General features: G+C 44.8%; 2 protein-coding genes across 3 annotated transcripts in view; one reads left to right on the top strand and one right to left on the bottom strand.

Annotated features, from left to right (window-relative positions):
• The window catches only part of LOC147039292 (glycylpeptide N-tetradecanoyltransferase 1-like), a 65,206-nt gene that overhangs the window by 32,094 nt on the left and 7,917 nt on the right, over positions 1 to 25,195 (bottom strand). The window lies entirely within an intron of this gene.
• The window catches only part of LOC147039294 (protocadherin-15-like), a 31,126-nt gene that overhangs the window by 4,205 nt on the left and 1,726 nt on the right, over positions 1 to 25,195 (top strand). Inside the window, exons 3-35 of the mRNA XM_085903536.1 lie at positions 37 to 102; positions 938 to 1,098; positions 1,170 to 1,325; positions 1,965 to 2,084; positions 2,450 to 2,560; positions 3,017 to 3,187; positions 4,322 to 4,430; positions 5,189 to 5,301; positions 5,553 to 5,759; positions 6,644 to 6,778; positions 6,936 to 7,085; positions 7,161 to 7,252; positions 7,393 to 7,494; positions 9,306 to 9,438; positions 9,496 to 9,575; positions 10,356 to 10,449; positions 10,875 to 11,003; positions 12,515 to 12,634; positions 12,710 to 12,895; positions 13,058 to 13,294; positions 13,407 to 13,523; positions 14,472 to 14,612; positions 14,697 to 14,809; positions 18,452 to 18,561; positions 18,644 to 18,784; positions 20,643 to 20,770; positions 22,404 to 22,634; positions 22,719 to 22,807; positions 23,126 to 23,302; positions 23,384 to 23,602; positions 23,830 to 23,838; positions 23,930 to 24,040; positions 25,082 to 25,093. Coding sequence (XP_085759662.1) covers positions 37 to 102; positions 938 to 1,098; positions 1,170 to 1,325; positions 1,965 to 2,084; positions 2,450 to 2,560; positions 3,017 to 3,187; positions 4,322 to 4,430; positions 5,189 to 5,301; positions 5,553 to 5,759; positions 6,644 to 6,778; positions 6,936 to 7,085; positions 7,161 to 7,252; positions 7,393 to 7,494; positions 9,306 to 9,438; positions 9,496 to 9,575; positions 10,356 to 10,449; positions 10,875 to 11,003; positions 12,515 to 12,634; positions 12,710 to 12,895; positions 13,058 to 13,294; positions 13,407 to 13,523; positions 14,472 to 14,612; positions 14,697 to 14,809; positions 18,452 to 18,561; positions 18,644 to 18,784; positions 20,643 to 20,770; positions 22,404 to 22,634; positions 22,719 to 22,807; positions 23,126 to 23,302; positions 23,384 to 23,602; positions 23,830 to 23,838; positions 23,930 to 24,040; positions 25,082 to 25,093 — 4,270 coding nt within the window. The remainder of the gene's footprint in view (positions 1 to 36; positions 103 to 937; positions 1,099 to 1,169; positions 1,326 to 1,964; positions 2,085 to 2,449; positions 2,561 to 3,016; positions 3,188 to 4,321; positions 4,431 to 5,188; positions 5,302 to 5,552; positions 5,760 to 6,643; positions 6,779 to 6,935; positions 7,086 to 7,160; positions 7,253 to 7,392; positions 7,495 to 9,305; positions 9,439 to 9,495; positions 9,576 to 10,355; positions 10,450 to 10,874; positions 11,004 to 12,514; positions 12,635 to 12,709; positions 12,896 to 13,057; positions 13,295 to 13,406; positions 13,524 to 14,471; positions 14,613 to 14,696; positions 14,810 to 18,451; positions 18,562 to 18,643; positions 18,785 to 20,642; positions 20,771 to 22,403; positions 22,635 to 22,718; positions 22,808 to 23,125; positions 23,303 to 23,383; positions 23,603 to 23,829; positions 23,839 to 23,929; positions 24,041 to 25,081; positions 25,094 to 25,195) is intronic.

Here is a 25,195-nt window from a genome sequence, read left to right as displayed (position 1 = left end):
CAAAGTGTCAATGATATTTTGTCTCCCCTTTCACAGAATGTAAACTTTCTCGATCGGGTCCTCCGGCCACCATCGTCGCCATCGACGAGGAGAGTCCAAATGGTGAGACATTGACTGTTTGCTTGAAACCCGATTGAGGAAAAACTTTTTAAGATAGTCCTCGCAAAAAAACTTGAGCAACTGGCAAGGCGTGTAAAGCTGCTCCGGTTAATATTCATGAGGCCTCAGCCAGCCGTGCCACTGCCAGAGGCCCGTCCATCTCTTCTCCAGAATTTTAGCGGAGAGCGGCCAAGTCTTCCCGCTCTACCGCTTGACGGGGCTAAATGTCGTAGCGGCTCGCTCGTGTAGAACTTCAACCGTGAAGATATTTGGTTTTACCGTGTGATATCGCCGCATCAGCACAATGCTCATTTGCAACCTCTTTAATGATCTAGTTCTTCCTCTATCGAGTCGCAGGTGTGACGGTGATTCTCCGCTTTTGCATGTGACTCGTTTGAATCGGCAAGAGCCACTTGATATTACACACAAGCTGCACGGAGCTAAATCAGCGCAAGGTGACGCTTTTATCAGCGCCTTTCTCCTCGCTCTTCCTTCTAAGCCGAGAAAGCGTCAGCCAGGACCGCCGGACCGCATCGACTGAACCTCGATTTTTGGATTTCCTTCTGCACATAAAAAAAAAAGCCAATTTCACGATATTGACCCCCTCCTCACCCCTCCTCGTATTCTTCGCAGCGGTGAATCACGTCAAGGCGTTTGACACGGTTGCCATGGCAGCCCAAAAGGCCGTGCCCCAATTTTGCCTCATCTATTACATTGTGCAAATGTAGCTCGTGGACGGAAAAACTATTTCTTCTTTTTTTGCTGACAATGTAAATGAGCTGAGAGATTATCATCTCGTAACAGTTTACAAACCAAATCGGATTCACTAATATTTCAGGAACGTTGCTGGTGGAAAACATGCAAATCAACGGCGTGGCCGAAGGACCGCAGCGAACCATCTCCTTGTCTCTGAGGGACAACCACAACCACTGGGTCATCCTAGACCCTTCCAAGCAAGCCCTTTACCTCAACAGCAGCGGACGAGTTCTCGACAGAGACGTAAGAAAGATCGTTATCGGTCTACTTTCCGAGGACTAAAAACCAAACTACGAGCGTCTTGTGTTTTTCAGCCTCCGTGGTACATTCAGTCCATCGTGGTTCAGGTGCAGTGTACCAACGAGCTGGTCGGAACGGTGATACTTCACGAGGTCCGAATCGTGGTGCGCGATCGCAACGACAACGGGCCGCGCTTCCAGCAGCCCCGATACTACGTCGCCGTGAGCGAGGTAACGCCTAAGCTGTCCATCCCGAGAAAGCGGGATGGAAAGGTCCATGTCCTGTCCTCCTGTGTCTCATCAACAGCAGCGCTGGAAGAGTCACTGATTCATTATGATTCAGTATAAGAGTCATTATGTAGGACATCAGGGAGAGAAGCCAACTATATTTAATTTCATATGTTTCTCATGCTGTTTGGAGATTCCCATTCTGGCACAGATCTACAAAGCCCTCTGGCTGGTGGAAACAAAAAACAAACACAAAAATTGGAAAATCATTGTTGGCAACTATTTAAATGGCTTTCATGTTCAGTGGCAAGTGTTCAAATCGACAAGACTTTTACGTTAAAAGCAAAGTCAAAAAACTCTTGAGGGTTCTCCTGGTGTGAGTTAAAAATTCGGAAAGTATGAAATGAGTTGTTTGTATCCTCCGCACAAATAAGTACAAACTCGTCCTCCAAATTGAACTGACAATGAACTGAGATTCGTTTGATTCAATTGGAATCCGAGATTCTTTCCTGAGCTCTATTTTAAATCAGCATTCAAATCAAACGTGTTTATAAACTCTGTCGCCGACAACTTCCAGTAAACAGAGACAGACGTTCTAAAAACGTCAGCCGTGATGATGATCAACATTTGTTGCGTTTGCAGTTGACTCCAGTGGGCACCACCATCTTCTCCGGTTTTTCCGGCAACAACGGAGCGGTTGACATCGATGACGGACCAAATGGACAAATCGAGTACACCATCCAATACAACCCCAAGGACCCGGTGAGCTTTCGACTGTTTCATTCGTCAGCAAAAATGCATTTGATATTTCTTTTCATCAAGCTGAAAGTGACTTTTGTTTGTTTGTTTGTTTGTTTCGAAAACTGACAATCACACATTTTCCAAAGTGACCCGCGGGGTGTACAAAGCAACTTTTTTGTCTTTTAATCAACTTTTCAAAGACCCCCTTGATGATTCTGATTGGCTCCAAACGTGGCTCTCGTTTTATCTGTATTGTTTTGCCGCGAGCGTTAAGGGCGGCCATTTTTAGCCCTCCAGCAAAGATATATTCCACATTTTATTTTGAGTCTTCTTATCCAAAAATAATCAAGCTGATAACTAAAACTCTTTTTTTTGTGTCTCATCAGACAGCCAACAGAACCTTTGACATCCCGCTGACGTTATTTGGCGCCGTGGTGCTCAGGGAACGCCTCAACTACGAGGAGCTAACGCGCTACTTGGTCATCATACAAGCTAATGTGAGTTGTTGCTCTATTTGGATTCGGAGCAGTAGGAAGGCGGATAAAGGTAACACGGGGCCAATAAAACCACCTCCTGCTTGAGTGGGAATCAAGTTATGCAAATGAGCCTTATCACGAAAACATTATTTACACAGTCTGGGACTATTTATGCTCTCTGGAGCCTGCCTTGAGGGAACCATGAGCCCATCCTTAATTATCACTAATGTCTTTGTTAATGTTTTTGTTTTGCTACTTTTATTCCGCCTCTTTGTGAATGTTTTTTTTGCAAAGATATTTATTTGAGGATTCATCCATTAAGGTTTCTGTTGAGACAAGCCGGCACCTTTAAAAGTCATCAACGGAGCAAATCAACATTTTATCTCCTGAAGTGGTTTTATAGGGGTGATAACAGAGCGAGCGTATTACGCAATCTCCTGTAATATGTTGAATCTTTGGGCTGCGTTTGTGCGTCAGGATCGAGCGCCCAACCCCAGCGAGCGGCGCAGCGCCACCACCACGCTGACGGTGGACGTCCTGGACGGCGACGACCTGGGGCCCATGTTCCTGCCGTGCGCGCTGGTCGGAAACACCCGCGACTGCAGCCCAATCACGTACAAGGCCAACGTGCTGGAGCTGACCGAGCCGGTACGCGCCTCAACATGGGACAATTTCATTTGAAGCGTTTGTCTGTTGATGAGAGTCGGCGGTTGATTCACTTTGGAGTCACGTTTCGGGAAACGTGATTCCCAATTATCCCGATTCCCAAACGATTCCCAAACGGCACCAATCGTAACTCCAAAGTGAATCAAATGAAAATCTCGATGTTGAGCCAGTAAGCGCCTCAACATCGACATTTTCATTTGGAGCGTTGGGAGTCAGCATTTGATTCACTTTGGAGTCACCATTCCCAAACGGCACCTTACGTCGCATTTCTGAGCTGTTTATATGACAAGACTGCAACTTTGTAAACTTGAAAAAATAGCACCGGCGGAGCAGTCGTGCTTTTACTGGACTGTCTTCATCCTGTTTTTTATCTTGTTGTCTTTGGCACACACACGCAAATCCAGAAGACCCTGGGAAATATCGGTCAAGAGAGGGACGAGGCGGTGCCGCGAGACTAAATCAAGTTTACAACGGGTCGTTTGGACAAGGACGGACGGCCTTTACGATAGCGAGGTGCTTTCCTCGGATGAGGAGAAAGCCACAAAACTTGCGCTGCTTGAATTATTTCATCTTTTAAACAACAAAAATCATTTCATTGCTTGCTCCGGAAAACCAGACCTCCTAAAAAGTCTTCAGCGTGGGATTATTATTACATCTCTCCAAATTGTTCCGAATGAAGTGTTTGGCCACGATATTAGGTTGGGGAAAAAGTTTCTTATTATTGCTGCTGGACCATTTAATTGCCGAGTGTGTGTGTGTGTGTGTGTGTGTGTGTGTGTGTGTGTGTGTGTGTGTGTGTGTGTGTGTGTGTGTGTGTGTGTGTGTGTATATGTGTGTGTATATGTGTGTGTGGTTTCTATCTCTAGCTTCCGTTTATAGATGTCGTATTTGTCTGTCTCTTTTTGTGTTACTTGGATCACACGGTGTGTTTACCACAAATTGATTTTTATTTTTTTTTTCTTCTGGTCTAATAGCTTTTCTCTTTTTGTATTTCAATGGCAATCTTGTAAAAATTGATATTTTAGCTCATATGTATGCTTTTTTGTTATCAGGAGAAAAGACAGACCTCCAAAATATTCATTTTATTTACGCAATAATGTTTTTGTGTCACTGTAGAATAAGGTGAACCCGCTCAATGTGACTCCGCCCATTCAGGCCGTGGACCAAGACAGGAATATCCAACCTCCGTCGGACAGGCCGGGAATTCTCTACTCCATCCTCATTGGTGGGTTGCAAAAAAAGAAATAAGACGTGACTTCAAGAATCAATCCAAGTACTACCTCCACTAAAACAAACATTCCACATTCCGCAGTTCAGGAGAGAACGTCTGAACCACAACAAAAGTTTATTTTCCGTACTGCAAGTCTGGCTAAATGGACTGACATGCCTGACACAGACGTGATTGCATTTCCGACACTCCCCAAACCGAAACTAATCCCCGTCTGAGGCGGGATTACCGGAGTCACAAATATAACATCGGGGGGGAGAAGAAAGTCCTCATGGCTATGCTGCCATTTTGTTTTGGAGTGAATGAATGATGCAAATTTGATGCTGCCTTATTATTAACGGTGAGCAGCAAATGGTTTTCCGTCAAACATTTGGTGAAGAGACTGTCCCTCAATTCTGGATGGGGGGAATCCATTGACAACATTCTCAGAGGGCGGCACCCCTTTAATCCGAAGCCGGTCAAATAAATACGAGACGTCGGCTGGCTGGACGGATGCGATTGTGCCGTTTTGGCCGCCGCTTGATTTCCCTGCAGAGCAATGCGGCCATTCAAAGTAGCGCATATGTCTTAAGAATGTGGCTAGCTCACCTGTGGAGAGCCGCATTAAGCCCCCCCCCCCCCTCCCTCGCTCTAATACTCTGCACCAAGTCTCCCAACAGAAGAACATTTATTGATTTCTAAACCAATTACTGATATTTTTTTCTCCCCAGTTCCACTTTGGTATAAACTGTATTTTTATTTTCCTTCTCTGGCAGGCAAACCCGAGTCCTACGCAGAATATTTCATCTTGAACAGAACCACGGCTGAGCTCTTGCTGCTCAAGCCCATTGACAGAGAAGTGCACCGCAAATTCGATCTGGTGGTGAAGGTGAGCAAGCGAATTCCAGCTCGCCGGCCTCCGGAGGTTTACGGAATCTATAAAACGGTCGCGGGTTGTACGATTGAGAAAATATTCAGGATGAGATCTCAACGCCCCAGAATAAAATCTGCTTGTTGTAGTTCCAATTGTAGGCGTGCTTTTGTAACACTAACTGCCAAAAATAACATGAGGCTGAAAATAATAGGCTAACATTGATCCACAACTGGGATTAAAAAAACAAAGCGCTTTTGTGATGACAGGCGGAGCAGGACAACGGCCACCCGCTGCCGGCTTTTGCCAGCCTCCAGATTGAGGTGCTGGATGAGAACAATCAGGCGCCGTACTTTTTAGAAAGCAGCTACCAAGGCTACGTGGCGGAAGGCGCGCCGGTGGGAACCACCGTGGCCTTTGACCCGGGTCTCTCCGACCCGTTAGCCGTCGTGGCTCTGGATAACGACGTGGAGGAGGTGAGCCAAAAAGTCAACTTCCTTTTTGTGTGGGTGTTGACAAACAATGAAATGAGCGCCCCAAGCACGAAAGCTGATTAGAAAGTTTGCAATCAAGCAGCATTTGCTGAAAGTGTTTTACTGTTTGGAAGTGACGGCCAATCAGACCCCGTTTGCGCTCTTTCCGTTGAGTGCTGCGCTTTGCTTTTATTGACTGAAAGCTGCTTTACCTTGAAAATGTTGTCATTCTTTGACATTTCCAGAAAGCGTTATGTATTCATCGCCACTACGTTTCTGCTTAAACTCAAGATGTGGCTCTTTGTGGACATAATCTATTTATGAACGCTTTCAGCCCGTGATATATGTCGACTTGTTTTAAATATTGCTTAGCGGTGGCTTTCCTCCGGCGCTAAGGAGCAACAATGATGATAACGGCCGTGGCTTTTATGCGCGTTGCTTTATTTATGAGTCAATATCGGTCGCGGCTACATGGACAAAATTGTCACACATACACACCTCTGGCGACTCTTATCTGGAACGAGAGCTCTGGCGTGCACATGGAAGCACATTGATGGAGTCTTTGGAGAATTTTCACGTTAAGAATGTCTTATCATTTCTATGCTCGCAGCTATTTCATGCGAGAAAGTACAATCGATTTTTTTTTTCCCCCTCCCTCGTCCGCCCACACACGCTCTTATTTCCATATTACAATGATTTCTAGTTTCATTAATAATCACATGGGACATACAGTGTAACCATTTCATAACAAGTCCGTCCTTGATTATGCACGTCTCGGCACTATTTCATCAAGAATCCAATCTGCGCGACATCGACGTCGTCGGTATCTGCTCGTTCATCACCACGTTTGAGTCGTTTTTAATTCCGGCCTAATCTACGTCTACCAGAGCAGAGATCCTCATCTGCGGCTGTCATTGGACAGCTACTCCGACGTATTCGCCGTGTCGACCGGAGGCATCACCAGATACCTGACCCTGGTGCAGCCGTTGGATCGAGAGGCACGAGATTCCTACACCTTCACGGTAAGCCCGGTATCGGATTGTCGATGACGATACCAAGTAACCGATATCTGTTAATTGGTCGAATTCCTGCCTTGGAAAGCCGCACTCGGTTCTTTTGTTGTAGCCGTCATGGTTCTGACATAATATATTCATGGAGTTGTCGTGTTTGTTTCTATAGCTGCAAGCATCGGACGGCGTCCAGCAGAGCGCTCCGGTCGCCGTGACGATAACCGTGCTGGACGCAAACGACAACACTCCGACGTTTACTAACGTTTCCTACAACGTCCACCTGTACACTGATATGATGCCCGGTGAAACTGTGCTGCGGGTACGTTGGGACTTTTCATTGAGTACGTTTTATTTGATGTGATCAATGTGGGGTTGTTGGTTTTTTTTTTTGCAGCTGTCAGCAGTCGATGAGGACGACGGTCCCAACGGACAGGTCACCTATCGAATTCTAGCTGGGGATCAGGGACAATTCATTATTGGCAATAGGTAAATCTAGCAAGGACACACAAACACACAGTTTGCAGCAATATATATATATATTTTTTTACTATAAACCAATATCGCTCTAAATATCAGTTGTTAATAATCAGTATCTGGCCTTAACCTGATTTTTTTTCTCCTTCCAGCACTGGCATCATCACCGTAGCGCCAAGCGTGGGGCTGTCGGTGGGTCGAAGCTACGCCTTGACCGTGGAAGCTACGGACAATGGAGCAGAACCTCACAGAAGGTGAAAAGAGTTTTGTCCATTTGCTTATCAATCCAGCACACCTTTGTTTGTTTCTCTCGCGCCACACTTTGTGGCTCAAGCTTCCTGCTTTTGCAGCGGAACCTATTTCCTTTTCACTGAGATGTCATGAATTATAGATGTGTGTTGGGAAATGGTGAAAAAAGAATTTGGGACTCCCGGATAAAAATGGCTAGCGTGAGTGTGAAGGAAGAGAAATGAAACGGAAGCGGAACCAACGGTAATGAGAGGGACGTATACTACTTGGAAGGTGGCAGAAGAAATGCTTAGCGGGGGGAAAAAAAAAAAGTGACCCATCACTATCACTTCAAAAACATCTGAGGAGCTGGTTAAAAAAAAATTCTAAATAATAATATAGTTTTTTATTAATTTAGTTTGGCCCCCTGGGGACTCGCCACAGACTTTCATTCCTGAGTCTTGAGTTGTCGCCGTTGAGGATGGAAATTGATTGAATTTCCCCCGGCGGGTCATCGATGTTGTCTGAATTCAAAGATACAACTCCAGTCTGCATACCGGCGAATCCCCGCTCGCTCGAGTCACAGAGAATTTGATTCCTCAGTTCTTTAATTTGTCGGCGACTCGTACAAACCGCCGTCACGTCTCGCTAACATTGTTTGAAGCGCCGCTGACCTTCTTTTTCCTTGTTCTGGCTGCGCCGTCGTGTCATAGCGGATCATCTGATGCAGACGCACCGCGGGGGGGGGGGAATCAAAACAAGAGCCACGAGCAAAATCAACCGCGCCGCTTGTTTGACGACACTCAAAACGCATTCCGCGTACAACATTTTATTTTTTCTCGAGAGCGCCGAATGTATTTTTTATGAGGCCAGATGGCAGAGGTTGGATCCCGCCAATGATTTTGTTAGTTCTCATCTGTCTGGTCCTCCCCCCCTAATCAATAACGCCGTACCCTCCCCGTTTATCTGTGGGAACATAAGCCACGCGACAAATCGATATCCATCTGATTGGTTACGGGTCAAGCCCCCCCAAAATGAGTTGTGACCGCCCAACCCGATCTGGCAAGTCCCAAAGAAACTCAAGAACTTTACCTGACATAAAGCACACAAGGTCATGATACTAGATTTATCTGAAGTTCTACGCGCCCACCTTTTGGCTTCCATTTTTGGCCCACAGCCATGCTGGGGAATCGAGATACTTGGCGGACACCCCCTGCTGTAAATAGTCTGTCTCTATGGTAACAGTCATTGGAATGAAAACATCAGTGAGGAAGCCACCAAAGCTGAGTGCAAAAAAAGGTTAGGTTAGCGGTGACTAATTAGCGCTTTGTTAAGTGACCTTGGGTCAGATTAGCTTAGAGCCTCGATTACACTTTGGGATAGGACCGCCTGGGGGGGAACGCCAGGTGACATTGGAAGGAAATTTAAAGCCGTGGTTGACTTGAAGGATCTGAAAGCCGCTGAAAGTTCTCTAGATGATATTCAGTCTTTGTCTAAATATGGTGTCTTGGTAGTTTTCAAGGCACTTTGCTGTCAATGAAACAAATGGGGCTTATTAGCCTCATTAGTTGAACTAGGCCGATTATAAATGGACTTGAATCAATGCATACGCATTTATCTCCACGCTGAAGCCGCATTCCTAAAGGTCGTCCGCATGCTGCATAATGAATAGCATTGTTTCCTTCGCGGGGCTTTCACTCAAATGAAGGAAGATGGAAACAAAAGCTTTGTTGACATAAAACCCGTGCTCAGCAAAAAAAAGCCAGGCTCAAAAGTTTCCGGCGTACCGATTGATCGATTCAAACGATTTAAGTGCAACAAAAATCTTCTTCTCTAGGTCGTCCATTACGACGGTCTACATTGAAGTTTTGCCGCCCAACAACCAGAGTCCTCCTCGCTTCCCCCGGCAGAGCTACAGCCTGGAGATTAGCGAGGCCATGCGGACGGGGGCCACGTTGCTCAACCTTCAGGTCTATATTTTTTGACATCATAAAATAGAGCTGATCAATTGACAATCGTCATTTTAGGCCGTCGATCGGGAGGGAGACGCCATCGTCTACAGAATCGACCGTGGGGATCACCATGGACAATTTTTACTGGAGCGAGAGTAAGTGTCAACACACCACTAAACTGCTGAGACAGCAAAAACGATCGTAGATAAAATCAAAGATTATGCCAGTGGTGTTTCAAAACTTTCTCAGAGTGCTGGACTTGGATGCATATTCCCACAACAGTGAAAATTAGTAAGCACCACCGGAGAGACAATAATAGCTCCAAAAGATCCTGGAGACAAATATTGCCACGTTCAGAGAATTGGGAACTTCAGACACGATTTATCAAAGGCGCCTTGCTCGATTTATTCATTTATACGTCATCAAAAATGCATTGGCACCACCAGGGAACCTCTATTTACATTTCTTCCGGGGACCCGGGGATTCAGAAAAGGAAACGTGCAGATGCAAATATGAAGTGACATGTGGAGTAAAAAAAGAAATAAAAATGATGGACCTAAATGGTGAACAGCAGCCAGGAAGCTAAGACGCTGGAATTAAGGATTTGATATCACAATGTAAGAATATGTATTCAGCAAAAAAAAAAAAAAAAAAATCCTGAAACAAGCACTTTAAGGAGCTTTCATCTCCACGTTGGAGGAATATCGGACGAGCTTTGTCAAAGTGCTCTTGCTGAGCTTTAGCGGCGTTATTATTACTACAAAGATGTGCTGACTCGCACGTTCATGTCATTTTTGACACTCGTTTGACAAACGGTCATTAACCCATTCACTGCCAACCCAGTTAATATCTTTGACGTCCATAACCAACCAATGCTTGACATGTTGACAATTAAAAAAAACAATCTAAAATTTTCTATTTGAACTCTTCTCCAGTTCTGGGTTTTTGGTCTTGGACAAACCTCTGGACAGGGAGACTCAGGACGAGTACACTCTGGTGGTCACGGCCTCAGATGAGCGACCCGACGGGGTAAGAAGAAATCAACTCCAACCTTAAGTGTGCCCATTTTAACGTCGGGGAAAATACGAGCGGCGGCAGAGAGAAAGTTGGATGTTAGCTTATGTAGCGTAGGCCATTAATCAACGCGGCTCGAAAAGGCCTTGGCTTGCCTTCACATAGATGTGCACATAAAACACACACAACACACACACGCTTATTGGATGTAGCATTGAATAGAGAGTGTCGGACTACAAGGTGGCTAATTGGCTATTTGGCCAGTGAATCCATCACGCTGCCACCGGTTGCGCAGGTTGTGAACGCCGACCCAAATAAATCATCTGGTACTGCAGTAGCATACGGACATGATGTCGTTCCTGAAAGGACTCTTTACTATAACGATATGAAATTATTGGCAATTTTCTAATTGCTGGTTCTTGATCGGTGTTTGTGTGTAGACGTCCACGGCGACGGTGAAAGTGGCGGTGACGGACGTTAACGACAACGACCCGCTGTTCGATCCGTCGTTGCCGGTCAACCTCACCGTCGTTGAAAAGCTGGATCGTGCATTTGTCGGACAGGTCAAGGTAGGAATGACACACGCACATTTGGACCACTTCCAGAATCGGTTTGAAGCTTTTTATGAGATTTGGAAGCGATCGGTCCTCATTCTAACGGAGAGGTACCATGCAACTATGACGAGCGTAACCTTTGACCTTTCATTTTATTCTAGTCATTGCCAAATATTCCCCTGCTGAATTTTTCATCTCGGCAAATTCTCCAATACTAAACAGATGCTGATCATCCGCAGAGCGCCGCGATTGCGGGCCTGGATCCAAACCGTGGTCGCCACCTGGAGTTATTAAACATATTTTCCGGAAGAATGAATGGACCTGACCTTGGTGGAGTAAAATAGGGAGAGCAAATTGAGAAAAAATAAATCACAGATATGATTCTCATTTCAAGAAAATTATTGCTTGGCAAGGGGTAATTTTGCAATGATGTGTTTGATTCCTTGGCGGAGACTTACGCAACTTAATGACTACCTTAATCCTGACACAATGACTAAAAGCATCAGTGCAAAGAATGGGGCGAATCGATACCAGCCTTATTTTAACGGATCGGTACTCGTGGAAGCTGCCAATACCGGCCGCCGAGATCACCAAGTGTGAGGACAAAATTGAAAACAGAGAATATCAACCGTGTTTTGATGAAAACCGCAATGATTTTCTCGTCACCAACTTTGAATCCTTTTGTGTTTGTGGCCTTTAAGCGCCTGACGATGTCATTACGCTCGCAGATGACGCCGTGAGCGAGTCGCGGGGTTTCGCGTCTCGGATCTTAAACGGCTTTAACGCCGCACCGCAGGCTATGGTTTTATCGATGGCGACGCTTCCACATAACAGTTTGGACATCTGTCCCTTTAAAAATTCTTTACTGCGCGGCATAAGCGTCTGTATATCATTTTCTCGTCGCCGTTTCCCCGCCCGGCCTTGCAGTTTACTACCGTCAGTCGCGAGACTGAATTATTGGTAAAAGTTTCAACTTGGACAAAGTTGCTCGGAGAGTCTTATGAGCATTTGTTGCATTTGTTTGAAAGTCAGAAGAACAATCATGGCACAAGGGGAGTCCTCATTACAGAGCATGAAAGGAAAGTCACCTCGCAATTTGTCACCTGGTCGCGTTTGGCCGACACGGTTGCTGCGGCACTTATCAGGCAGGGGAGCCCGTTTGCGTGAATAAACTAAGACGGAAATTGAAACCGCCGTCTCATTAACTTTGGACGTTTGATGTTTGAACAATGGCCACTGGTAATGAAGTGCGTCAGAAGTAGGGGCCAAAAAAAGACACGTCCATATTTCTTTTGTCTGAGTCATACGAAGAGTTGAAGAAGAAAAATGCACGTTGCCTGTCCCTTAAATGAATCAATATGGAAGACATTTGGAATTCAATTCAATTTAAATCATGGTAAATCCTGAGTCTGGATCAGATCTGGATTTGTTTGTTTACATCAGGCTACTGCTCCAGATCTAGATTCATTTGAAATCATGTTAAATCCCGAGTCTGGTTCAGATCTGGATTTGTATGTTTACATTAGGCCACCGATCCAGATCTGGGGGCAAGCGGTCAGGTTCACTACCGACTGGTCAACCATCAAAAGCTTTTCTCCATCAACGCCACGGGAGCTATCAAAACCGTGCTGCCGTTGGACAGAGAGGTACCATTCACGTCCCATTCCGTCACCCGCAATATAAAATACCTGCGAGTGACATTTCCAACTCTCCCATCTAAGGTAAAGGCTCACTACTTTCTGATCGTGGAGGCCTGGGACGGCGGCGTGGACCCGCGGCGGTCCAGACAAACGCTGTCGATCACAGTCCTGGACGTGGACGACAACAGCCCCGTATTTGGCAAACAAACGTACAAAGTGGAGCTGCCGGAGAACAGCCCCAAAGATACTTTGGTTCTTAAGCTGCACGTAAGTGGACTGTGCTCACAATTTCTAATCTAGAGTTGTAGTTCCAGATCGGTCTTGGTCTCAGGACCACTTTTCACGTCCTATGTCCCGGAATCAAAGGTATCGGTTTCGATACTCTCTAGACTCGATAAGGTCTCACTTGTATTTCTCTGACCCGCTTAGGCGATCGACGCCGATCTGCGCTCCAACCTAACCTATCGCATCAGAACCGACGGCTCCAGCGAAGAGATTCTTCGGCTTTTTCGCCTTGACCCAATCACGGGAGAGTTATTTGTGCAGAAGGTTCTGGACTTTGAAGCATTGAGCCCTTCCAGTTCTTCTTACACGTTCACCGTGGAGGCCTTGGACACCGAGGGGACCATGCCTCCAGGCTTGGCCTCCGTTACCGTCACCATCACGGTGCGTTTGTGCGCGTGTTGATTGACACTTTCTTATTTCTTCTAGCAAAACCCCATTCTTCCAAAAGTCGTAAAGCTGACTCGGCGCTAATGCTGTGTTCATTTCGCCGCAGGACGTGAATGACTTTGCTCCAGTCTTTAGCCAGCCAATGTACCGCGGCATGGTCGCCCCCAACGCCGTCAAGGGGACCATCGTAACCACGGTGATGGCCAACGATTCCGACCCCGCGGTAAGCGTCTGAAAAACTATCTGCTGAGTCACATCACATTTGATTTAAAGCCAGCTGATAGCTCAACGATTAGAAGGAAATTATAGAATAATTTGCTTTTGAATCCTATCAAAAATCTCATATAATAAATATTAATGACCAAGGACATGGCAGTATTGTGTAAGATCCAAGGCATTATTGCAAAAGAATGCAAATGAGGGTAGGAAGAAAATGATCACGAACAAAAAAAAAAAAAAATCATAGCGAGCATGTCAACACTGGCCGTTTGAAAGCGCAATCTTCCTTTTGAGTCAGACGCTTGCTGTCAAGCTACACGAAGAGCTCCATCCATTCAAGCTTCCGTTCCCTCTGAGGCTAAAGAAAGAAATATTTTGTCGGCGGCTAGACGCAATAAAGCGGCGCCCCCGTGCTCAGACGAAGTCAACGGCACCCTTACCGCTGGCGGATACATATACAAGTAGGCGTTTATGTCATTTATATCCTCTATCTAGTTCTTCAATTTACTTTTCCATTTGTGCTGAGTCGGCAGCGGGAGCTGGAGGACTTGCTCACTTGGTCGCCTGGCAATAAAAAATCAAGGTGGCTGTTAAAAAGCGTACGCTTTTGCTTGGGGAGACATTTTCAACCTTGCAATCTGATGACACTTGAATACTTGATTCAAACCGAGTGTACGTTTTTTTTTTTTTTACCAGACGGATGACGCCTTGAGATACAAGCGACCTGATTCTTTCCAGGAGGCCGCGGCCGAGATTCAAATTGACTTGAAATTTAGTCCCACTACTAATTCATGACACTGTTTTGTGTTTCCGTTCACAGCGGAGAATCTAATTACATCCTGATTAATTCTTTGCATTTTCAATTTAGCCAACATGTCAGAAAAAAAAAAAAATGAAAAAAAAGCCACTTGCTGCCGGTTTCTTCCTTAAGCGTCGTTTCTTGTCTCCGCAGGGAACGCCAGCTGGTCTGGTGCGCTATAAAGTGGATCACGAGGCTTATTCCTACTCGGCCAGTATATTCGAGGTGGAGGAACTCACCGGAAACGTTGTCACGAGAGTCAACCTCAATGAGGAACCCAACCTTAAATTCAGTGTGAGTAGACATAATCAAACAATTTAGAAGCTTTCAAGAATAATAACCCAGAAAATCATTCTGATGGATTTTTTTTTTTCCCAGCTGGTTGCGGTAGCCTACGATGCCGGCGAGCCGGTTAAAGAGAACACCACGCTGGTGGAGATCACCATCCTTCAGCCCTCCATCATTCCCATCTTTACTCAGGAGGAATACAGGTACGCTCACCCATTTTGGACCCATCTAGTGGTGGACAGTGTAAATACACCCAAAATGACCAGCACAAATTATTTCTTGTGTTATCCTATGCCGCCATCAATACATTTGGCTTCTCACGTGAAGCTCTTATCTAATCTCAGGAAAATGCTGAGAGGTGTTCTCCAAAGAGAGCAACTGCAGGCAGTAATTTCAAACGTCATGAATATGAAACATATCTCCCAGCTAATATCACGTGCGGCTGCATCTTGTACAACCTGCGTGTGTAATCCCTTAATTTATTTAATTATTTCTTTCTTTCGTTTCCTAATCAATGCGTGTGACCGCTAACGCATTTTGAATTAATTATCGACGGGATTATTGAACAGAGGCTTACCTTTGCACCGCTGTGGTTTTAAAGGCTTACTAATGCAGCCTAATGAATTTTGATGCTTTCTAGCGACAGTCGGAGAGCCACGGGTGAGGCCGAATACGTAATATTGATTTGTAAACCGAACAGAAGAATCGCAACGGATGGGAGAGCGCTGTGCGGCAGCAATATGTCATCTCTTGTTTCTCCCGTGAATAATTGCAAGCGCTCGGCGGTGGCGCTCTCCGGTTCGAGTCGATTGATGGATGTGCTATGCTAATGCTATGCTAACGTGGGAGCTCTTTTACTGGTGCTCAAATGGAAACGATAAAATAATCCGCTACCGCCAATAGCAAAAACCCACAAATAATTACCCGCCCACCTTGAAAAAGTTTGGATTTGCTAATGTGCCAAAGAACTACTTTTATCCAAAACAGGGCTCTGGGCTCTCATTCAAGGGGCTTGTTGCACCTGCACCCTCAGTATGCAGTCCACATCGCACATGCACATATATAGTTAACAGCAGCCCACTGGTATTTAGCAGCGGGGGGGATTAAGTGAACAGAAAGAAAATATTGCCCACCAAAAGATTATTTCAAACACCACCGAGTTTGCGTGTATGTGTGCAAAAGCAGGTTTGGCGCCCGTGCTGTCAGAATGCCCCGCAGCTTGTTCCGAGCTTAATGAATCTAATTATCACGTGGTTGCAAGCTTTGCGAACTCAATCACCTGCAAAAAAAAAGTAATAATCCAAAGCTTTGCGATTCATAACGAGAACTGGCGGGATCACACGCGACAATCTGTCGCGTGGTCTTTACGGCGATAACGCCAGCCAATCGGAAAATTGCGCCGATTCTTTTCAGGAATCGTTAAGCGAAGAGTTTTGTTCGTTCAGCCGAAAGCCCGGCTGTCGCTTGTAGGTTGAGCGATGCATCTATTACTTGTGGCAAATTGATCCGTCGTTAATTCATTGCGACTGCACGGGCGCAATCCTTAATCTCGCTCTTGGAACTAATAGAATGCTTGCTGCAAACACACACACATAAGCAGGATCTAAAAGTAATCCCTTCTATCTGATTCGACTAATTAAGGATGAATTGTTAAATTGGATAACAATCTCACTCTTTCATGACCCAGTGATCTCATGGGGTTTTTTTTTTTCTGTGACTGCTTTCAAACACAAACAAGAAAATAAGACTGCGGTTCTCGCCAAGGCTGGGCGCATACTTAAAGAACATTCAGCTATGAACAGAATCATCTAGTGTTGAATAGTGTTGAAGCTTGAAAGAGATCGTGGAGGGAAAAAAAAAATGTGTCAAGCTCAAGTGGGCACAAAGGCAAGGTAAAGAGAAATTGCCGACCGGACAGACACTAAATGCCTGGCTGGCTTTGATTCTCACATTCTCGGTCCCCGTTGAGCTTTAGAATTTCAATCAAAACTGAGCTTTTGTAAAGGCAGATGAGGTCTTAGGTCACGTGGGAGCGACATGAAACACAACAAATAGAAAATGTCTTTTGGAGCTTAAAGGCTACAAGGTAACACGTCACGATTGAAACCCTGAAATCCAAAATGTCAGTACACAAGATTTTTCTCTTCTCCTGCTGTTTCAAGGCCCCCCCACACACACTGATTGTGACCTATGACCCCAGCCCCACCCCCTCCCACCACAGCTTTGCACGCCCGATGAAAACGGTCAGGATCTTTGGACGGTTTATGTTGTCGCTGTTGTTGATTGCGGTGACAACGCGACAAGAAGCCTGATTGCGATATGATCCCCGAGAAGTGAATCGGCTGTCGAGTGCCTCGGAAAAATTTGGGGACAAAGAATAATGAAAGCTGACAAGGATTGATGAAGTGGAAAGTAAAGACAAAGAGCTTTTGATGAAAGAACTTTCAGTCAAATTGTTATCATAGCACTCAAAGAGGTCATTTATCAACACATGAAGATACTTCTGCTGACTCAGCTCTTTTCATTGGACTTTTTTCCCCCCTGAAACTTTGAGTCCCTCTTAAGCCCGCTGTGTATTTCAAGCTCGCTTCCATTCAGGTTGAGAGCCATTTGTTTGATAGTCGCGTATGGCAATTACAAGCCGTGGTTGCCGTCAAGGGCGAGGAGGCGGCGGCGGCGGCGAGGCGGAAGACAAACGTCGAGGTGCCTACTTGCTTGACAGTAAAGGCGAGAGGAAAAAAAAAAGAGTCGCTGACTGACACGCAGAAATGAAGACGTGGCGGAGTGGAGAGAGGCATGAGATGTCGGGAGGGGAAAGTTCGACAGAGTACAAAAAGACTATTTTTAGCACTCTGACACGGATGTGACAGCCTCTTTGGGACTAGTAATGGCGGACGACTCCCGGATGGGTTGCATTTCAATTCAGCGTATTGTTAAAAACTTTCCCAATGAGTCATTTCTTGTCTAGTGAAGTTCCGGGACTGGAGTAAAAAAAAAAAAAAAAAAACACACACACACATCGTCAAAAGGGGTCCCTTAAAAAATTATTCCGTCTGAGCGTGAGTTAATGGAGACAAAAACAAAGCTGGGCTCTTATCTTTAAATTCACTTGCCACGTCATTTTTAATTATCGGATGCCACTTTTCAAATTTTCGTGTTATCAATATCGAGCCAGCTTGCTCCTGTTAGCGAGTCTGGTCAATCTAGCCAGGACCACGTGGAAAAAAAAAAAAAAAAAAAACCTCATCAGATGATTACCTAAGAGCAAATGTCATTGCCGCTGCCGTTTAAATGTTGATATGCCATTTTGCAACAAAGAGCGTTGAACTTTTGACACACTCATTTTCCAATGTCACCTTGAGTTTAATTGGAGTAGGCCACTTTTTCTTAGTTTTTTTCCATTGACATTTAGGAAAGCGAGCTAATTCGTCGTAAAGAGACAACTTCTGCGTTGACATTTATCCGTCGGTGTAAGAATTCATTATCGGAGAACAATTAGCGCTGCCCGAGCGTACTGAAAATAAAAGGATTCTTTGCTGTGTTATTAATTTACAGGCCTCTGCAAAAAAAGAAAAAATTTAAATATGAAAAAAAAAAAAAAAGGAAAAAAAAAAGAAATAAAAAAATATGAAAAATAAACGTGACTGGAAAATCAAATACAAAAAGTCGATTTTTGGGAAAACTCACCAACGCAGATCATCTTTTTGCATTGGAAGAACTTGACAGATATTTGAAATCTCAGCCGATGGCGGCCGAGCCGAGCCTCCGGAGGAACGCGAAGGCCCCGAATAACGCCTATCCATATTTAATGTCGCTAACAGTGCCCGCCGTTCGACTCTTCCTAGATTTGCGCCCGTGAGCGAGGAAGCTGCGGTCGGAACCCCCGTGGGAGTCATCCTGGCGGCCGCTGTCAATCAAACCATCGTGTACTCCATCGTCGAGGGCAACGAGGGAGGTGAGCGAACCGATTTGCATGACCGCCGAGTTTTTAGCAGTAATTTCACCAATTTTGTATCTGACGGCTTCCTCCGTTGTAGGTGTGTTTGCGTTAAACAACAGAACGGGATTAATATCCACGGCCAAACAGCTGGACTACGAGGCCAACTCCAGCTACCTTCTCAAGGTGGAAGCAGATTCCATGAGGGTGGTCTCATCTAACCTCCGAGCTCCTTCCAAGAGTGAGTTAAGTCAAACGCTCCTCCTCTGAGGCAGGACAGGTCACGGCAGTCATGACAATTAACTCCCGGCCGACCGGCGATTTGTTTATTAATGAGGACACGCACGTGAGATGAAAGCTTTCGCATCCATCTCTGTCTGTCTATTTTGTGTCCTTGCAGCCATTTTCACACTTGGTAGCAATTAAACCCGACAGGCATGTCTAAGTTAGTCTCATGATAAGTTTGTTCAGTCATATGTGCACATTTGCAAACTTGCATTTTGATAATTCACATGATCCCAAATGAAATTTGCATCACTGAAACATATCATAGACTTACCTTACAGTCAACTGTCAACGTATTCTACACAACAATCTGATGATGAACTAGTTTTGAAATCAGAGACTAGTAACAAGTGTTTCAAAAAGAAGGATGGTGATAAAAATGTTTGTATTTTTTTTAAAACTGAAGACAATTTGTAATTGTAATGCGGGCCACATAAAATGATGTGGCGGGCCGTATCTGGTCCCCGGGCCTTGGGTTTAACACTGGGCTGAACCGTGACAGTAACTTATCAGTCTTGGTGGGACATTAAAGCGGTTGTCTCTTATCTTGAGTTGGAAAATGTCACAAAACAATCCTTCCATTCAAATGTGATCACTTTCAAAGTGTAGCATGGAATCATAAAATGAATCGTTTTCATGTTATCAATATTGTATTATGTAAAAATGGTTGCCTTTTTTAATGTTCTGTTTTCTTTCTAATCAAAATTACCCAGACCGTATGTTTACGGTCCTCCATCTATGGATTCCTTCTACCTTGCCCCCCAAGAGTGGCGCTCGACTCCTCCCAATTTGCACGCATCTTAATTGATGCTCGTCTCCTCGCCTTTCTTCTTTAATTATAGTGTTTACGGCGCTGGCTCGGGTTACACAATTTAACTCTTAAGTATTCCGCCAGGAATAAAGCTCCGCATCATTGTGTTCATTAGCCACTCTTCAATTCTCGTCAGGCAGCCTTTTTTAATCAGGCAACAAATCAATAGCGTGCTAACGACACGGTGCACCCATTTTGTGACTTAGGTGCAGGTTTGAATCTAAATCAGCAATTTGTTCTCGACAGTCGAGAGATTTTTAAAGCGACGCCTCCTGTTTTTGTTTGGGTCGAAAAAGCCACAATTGGTGGTTTGTAACGTCTGACGCCATTCCGTCTGATTCCTTTCATTTCTGTCTCTCGGCTTTTTTGGACTCTGCAGTGAGTCTCAATGTGAGCGCTGCTTTTTAATCTGGACTTCTGTTATCCTGTAAACTCCACTATCAGCTCATTTCAGCAACAACATTATACTAATCAACTCATTCACCGCCTATCCGGTTTATGTTCATTAACCAAGGAACAGATCTGTAAATGTCAACTGGCATAATTCATTCATCTGAAGCAAAACCTTTGTTCTGTGACGACTTCTGGGAGGGAGGAAAAAGCCAAGGCTTGCAGTGGCATTTTCAGTTCAGAGCAAATGTAAACATCTCGGCGTTGTCACCTCTGGTCACTTATAGCTGCCCGCTTCAATTTTGCCATCAGCCTTTAATGTGATGGGTTTTTTTTTGCTAGCAGGCATTTCAAGTTTTTAAATTCAGAGGAGACTCTTTTTTTTTATTCCATCCCGCCATCGGATGTCAAGTTGCGTCGCAGGTCTCGATGGAGGCTTATCTTTTCTGGTGACAAGCCACCGCGACGTCAAAGCCTGACCAGACTGGCTTTCAAGTGTCTTAATCTTGCACCTTGCGTTTGCTTGCTTGACACTGCCTTTTTGTAGATTTGCTGTGATGCCTAGCTTTCTCATTCCAAACTGATTCCTTCATAGCTGCTGTGCGTGTTTCAGGTAACACGGCGGCGGTGGTGATTGACATCCAGGACGAGAACGACCACTCACCTGTTTTCACCACCTCGCTTTATATCGGAGGCGTAGCAGAGGATGCCAAAACGTTTACCTCAGTCTTGCAAGTCCAGGTAACAAGGATACTGATTTACTGTATTCTTTATTTTCATTTTATTTATTTTTTATTTTAAAGTTGTATTTACATTATTTATTTATATTTATTTTATATTTATTATTTGATTTGATTTTTAATTGTCACAGTAGTAGTGGAACTCCTCTTTTTTTATTCTACTAGCCGCCAGTAGCCAAACCACTTAACATAATTTTTTGTCTTTACATTATATCCCGATGAGTTTAAATCAGGTTGAAACTTGACCTCCTTTCAATTTTTCAGCTTTTCTCTGGTTATGAATTAATTATAAGGTTTTTTTTCAGTCAGGTCTCCAAACCACCAGGGCACCGGCTAAATTAATTGAAAGTACATCGAGTCCACTATAGTGCCAGTGCCTGACGTTTATTTAAACAGTTAATATTCAGTAACATGATTCCCTGTGAGGTTATCTCTCCGCGCTATCGACTTGTGCTCGTGAACTAATTGGCACATCGCTCAGCTGTCTCGGAGACGCTCACATCACAGCAAATAACGACAGTTACCGCGGTACGATTAAAATACCTTCCGGGATGCAAAATAGGTTGTGACACCGCCTCTTTGGGCGAAGTACAACGGCGTGTTTTAATGAGCTCCCGATGCCGCATGAGATTTGAGCGTGGTCTGCGAAAAGCAAACTATGTGCTTCAGTATTAGATTGCAGCTTTGAGCTTATACTTAGATCGCAGCTCTGAGTGGGAGGAATGATGAGAGTCTCATTGTAAATAAGACCCAACTTGACATTTTTTTCTGCACATGGATATTGAAAGCTCACATCAGTCGTCAGTGGATGAATAGACGGAAGAGGTCGGTCACCGCAGTGAAGAAAAGGCTAAGTAGTACAAAAGATGAAGGGAAGGTTGATCTCAGCAGTCTCACCATAAATAGTTGTGACCTTTGCAAATCCTCCTTTTTCCTTGTAACCAAGTCAAAAGCGGACCATGGTGTGCCAAACGCATGACATTTAGCAACATTTGACTCTCCTTTGGAGCGTTAAAAGCCTAATAAATCCCAGCAGGCCTGTTACAATTACAAATGGAAAACACTTTTAGAAGGGGGGAAACACAATTAGTATTACAGTTTAATTTTGTAGGGACGAAGTAAGAATTGTAGTGGCCCACAAAAAGAACCCTGTGGCACCCCACATTTAATTCTCTGCGAGGTGACACAGTTTTGCAACATTTTAAAATACATTGGACTAAGTTAACAAGTTGAGTGTTACAAAGACATTGGCAGATAAATAAGGGTTAAAATTTTAATCAAGGGAGTTTAATTCGAGAAATCTTGATGAATTGTGGCCCACTAATCAGAAAACTTGATTGGATATGAGCACTACATTCTCAAGTAGTCTGCTACTGAAACATTGAATGAAAACAGGATAAATTATATCTCCACCTCTGTCTGGATTTTATTTGATAGTTCACTTCTTATCGCCACGTGTACTACGTCCGTCTCGACGACGTTGGGCCTTCAGCTCAGACCGCCCACCAGATTCGTTTGACGCGACTAAAATAACAAACGATGTAATTAATGAAACTCCAACTGGATGATGATCATCATATTAATGCTGGTCGTGATTATGCTGATGACAGCGTCAAATGATTACAATCTCGCAGGCCTTGGACAAAGACACGGGCAACTACAGCTCCATGACGTACCGCCTGATCAACGCCCCCTTGGCCGGGAAAGACGGCAAAGAGAGCAAAGACGGTTTTGTCATCGAGCCGCTCAGCGGCGTGGTCAAAACGGCCATCATGTATCGTAACATGCGACGGTCCTATTTTAAGTTTGAGGTGGTTGCCACAGACAATTACGGGCGAGGACACAGCAGCAAGGCGGCGATAGTGGTGAGTCGTTAATGTTAAAGGTCGTGGTGGTTTTTTTGTTTTTTTTCGTACATTATCTATTTGCATTTTTTTCCTCATGGGCAGGTGTCAGTGGTGAACCAGCTGGACATGCAAGTGGTCGTATCAAATGTCCCACCGACGTACGTGGACAATAACAAAGACAAACTGCTCAGGTAACGGCGATAACGCCTCAGCTTGAAGACCCTTTCTGATCGTTGTGAACTCATTCACTGCCAACCCATTTAATATCGAAGTACTTTCTCAGAGGAGATTAATATGGGTATTTTTTAGCGATGTACACACATAGAAACACACTTTCCCTGCTGCGAGGAGGTGTTTTGCTGGGACAGGAATCAATGTTGCACAGTAGGCGGTATACCCTTGATGTGAAGATTCTAAAGAGGTTGAAAAAATGTGCATTTGTGTGGGTGTGGGGCACTTAACACTGTCGCCTGTGTTTAACCAAAGAGGTCTATTTTTGTCCTTGCCAGTATTTTGGAGCACTACGTTCAGGAGCAGATTCCCGGAGCTGAGGTGTTCGTGGAAGCGATTGGTCCCCATCGTCACGGCGATGGACTAGAACAAGAGGACTACACCAAATCAGACCTAATGATTTACGCTATCGACCCGCTGACAAATAGAGCCGTGGCCAGACAGGAGCTCCACAAGTAAGGGCTATGCCAGCTGATTAAGAAGCTCCATTGATGCTGGCTTGTCTTCTTAACGAGCGTTTACGTGTTTGGCTAAAGGTTTCTTGACGGAAAACTGCTTGACATCAACAAAGAGTTCCAGCCCTTCATGCCCCCCGGCGGGCGCATCCTGGAGATCCGAACCCCGGAAGTGGTGACCAGCGTAAAAAAGGCCGTGCAAACTGTGGGCTATACAGAGGGGGCGCTATTGGCCCTGGCGGTCATCATAATCATCTGCTGTGTGCCCGCCATACTTGTGGTTATCATCACCTACAGGCAGTACGCGCACATTATTTTTACCTTCGACAAGCAAATTAATTCATTCATCTGTATACCTCAACTTAATTTCTTACTTCATGTCTAAAGAAAGCAAAACTAATGTGAACCGGAGAGGCTCACATAAAGAACCCTGTGGAACGCCACATTTAATTCTCTGTCTTTACAGCAATAAATGATGCCGGTATCTAATTTGTTCTCTCTCTCTTCTCTTTATTCTTCATTGGCAGATTTAAAGAGTGAGTACAGTTTTCCTCTGGTTTGCATGCAGTCTTTCTCAAGGACACGTGTAGTGAGGGATTTACTAGCAACTTTCTGCTTCCTCTATAGACGGCAGGAAGAGTGTGCCAAGACCGCCCGAATCCAGATGGCACTGCCGAGCGGCAAACCTGGAGGGGGCACTGCCAACAACTTATATGAAGAGCTCGGCGACAACGCCATGTAAGTGTTGATAAGGCGTGACATTTTTTCTTTTTGTGTGCATAGTAACTATTTTATTGTGGCACAACAAAACACGTAAAGTGCTGTGAAGACTTTCCATCTGTAGCTTTGCTTCAGGTGCACAAGTCATTAGCCTTTCTGTATATTTTCCATGTGGCATTACAAGCCAGTTTTCCACCTTTAATGATATGCTCACAATTTGTTATAGCTCCCTCAGTATCCCCCAAGCACACTTGGTTTAATATAATCTTGACACTTTTCTCTGTTTCAACTGGTTAGACGAGATTCAAACAGCGGCCGCATGCAGCGATGCCTTATTAATTTCCAACCTCAGGTTTTAACAAGCCGACGCGCTCCTCCACGCACTCAAGGCGGCGCAGCGCGAGATAGTTTAATTTAGATTTCCTTTCCGAGGCACAAAGTTGTGAGGAAGCCCGTATCAGCATTCCACGCATCGCCGCTCTCATCGTCTGTTTTCGATACGCTCGAAACATGAGAGCCACACTCGCTCAATCAAAAAAAAGACAACGCGGCGTTTCACACGGGTGGCCTCGACGTGCAAAGAAACAACACGGAGTTGAGATAATTGAAATAAATGCAGCTAATCATTTCCAAGGCGGCCACCACGGGTGATCGTTAGTTTCACTGATAATATTCAGAGTGTTTGTAAAGCCAGCGTGTTGATGTTTTGTGGAACATCAAGGCTGGAGGTACAAACGTTTTGTTATCAAAGAATAAAACCAGGCCAAAAGTTTGCGCGGTCGTAATTGCGGTCGGGTATCGACTTTTAATTCATTTTAGTTGCTGCTGCCGCCGGGTGGTTTCCATTACTTTAGGGAAAGTTTTTGTTGACCGACTTCCTATAAAAATCCACAAAATTCTCAGCACTGTATTGTCAATGATCGTTCTCTCCCTGATCCAAGAACCAACACCGTGTTCTGGAAATGTGCATTACTTTCACTGTTCCATAATCTATTTATTGTACTTCTTCCTCTGAATGTTAAACATATTTTATCTTATCTTCCCGCCGTTTCGCAAAAGTGACAGACAAAAGTGAGTAAAATGCTCAGAAGTGCTCCCCACCCCCCCTGCTTGTAGCGAGCGCAAGGTTGAATGAAACGTTCAAGGTGGAAGTCGACGCTGTGGAAGTCTGCA

This window comes from Syngnathus leptorhynchus, chromosome 22 (genome assembly GCF_054491065.1).
Source record: "Syngnathus leptorhynchus isolate UIUO chromosome 22, UIUO_Slep, whole genome shotgun sequence".
Classification (NCBI taxonomy): Eukaryota; Metazoa; Chordata; class Actinopteri; order Syngnathiformes; family Syngnathidae; genus Syngnathus; species Syngnathus leptorhynchus.
The sequence above is the reverse complement of the archived record's forward strand: the minus strand, read 5'-3'. Positions and strand labels throughout refer to the sequence as shown.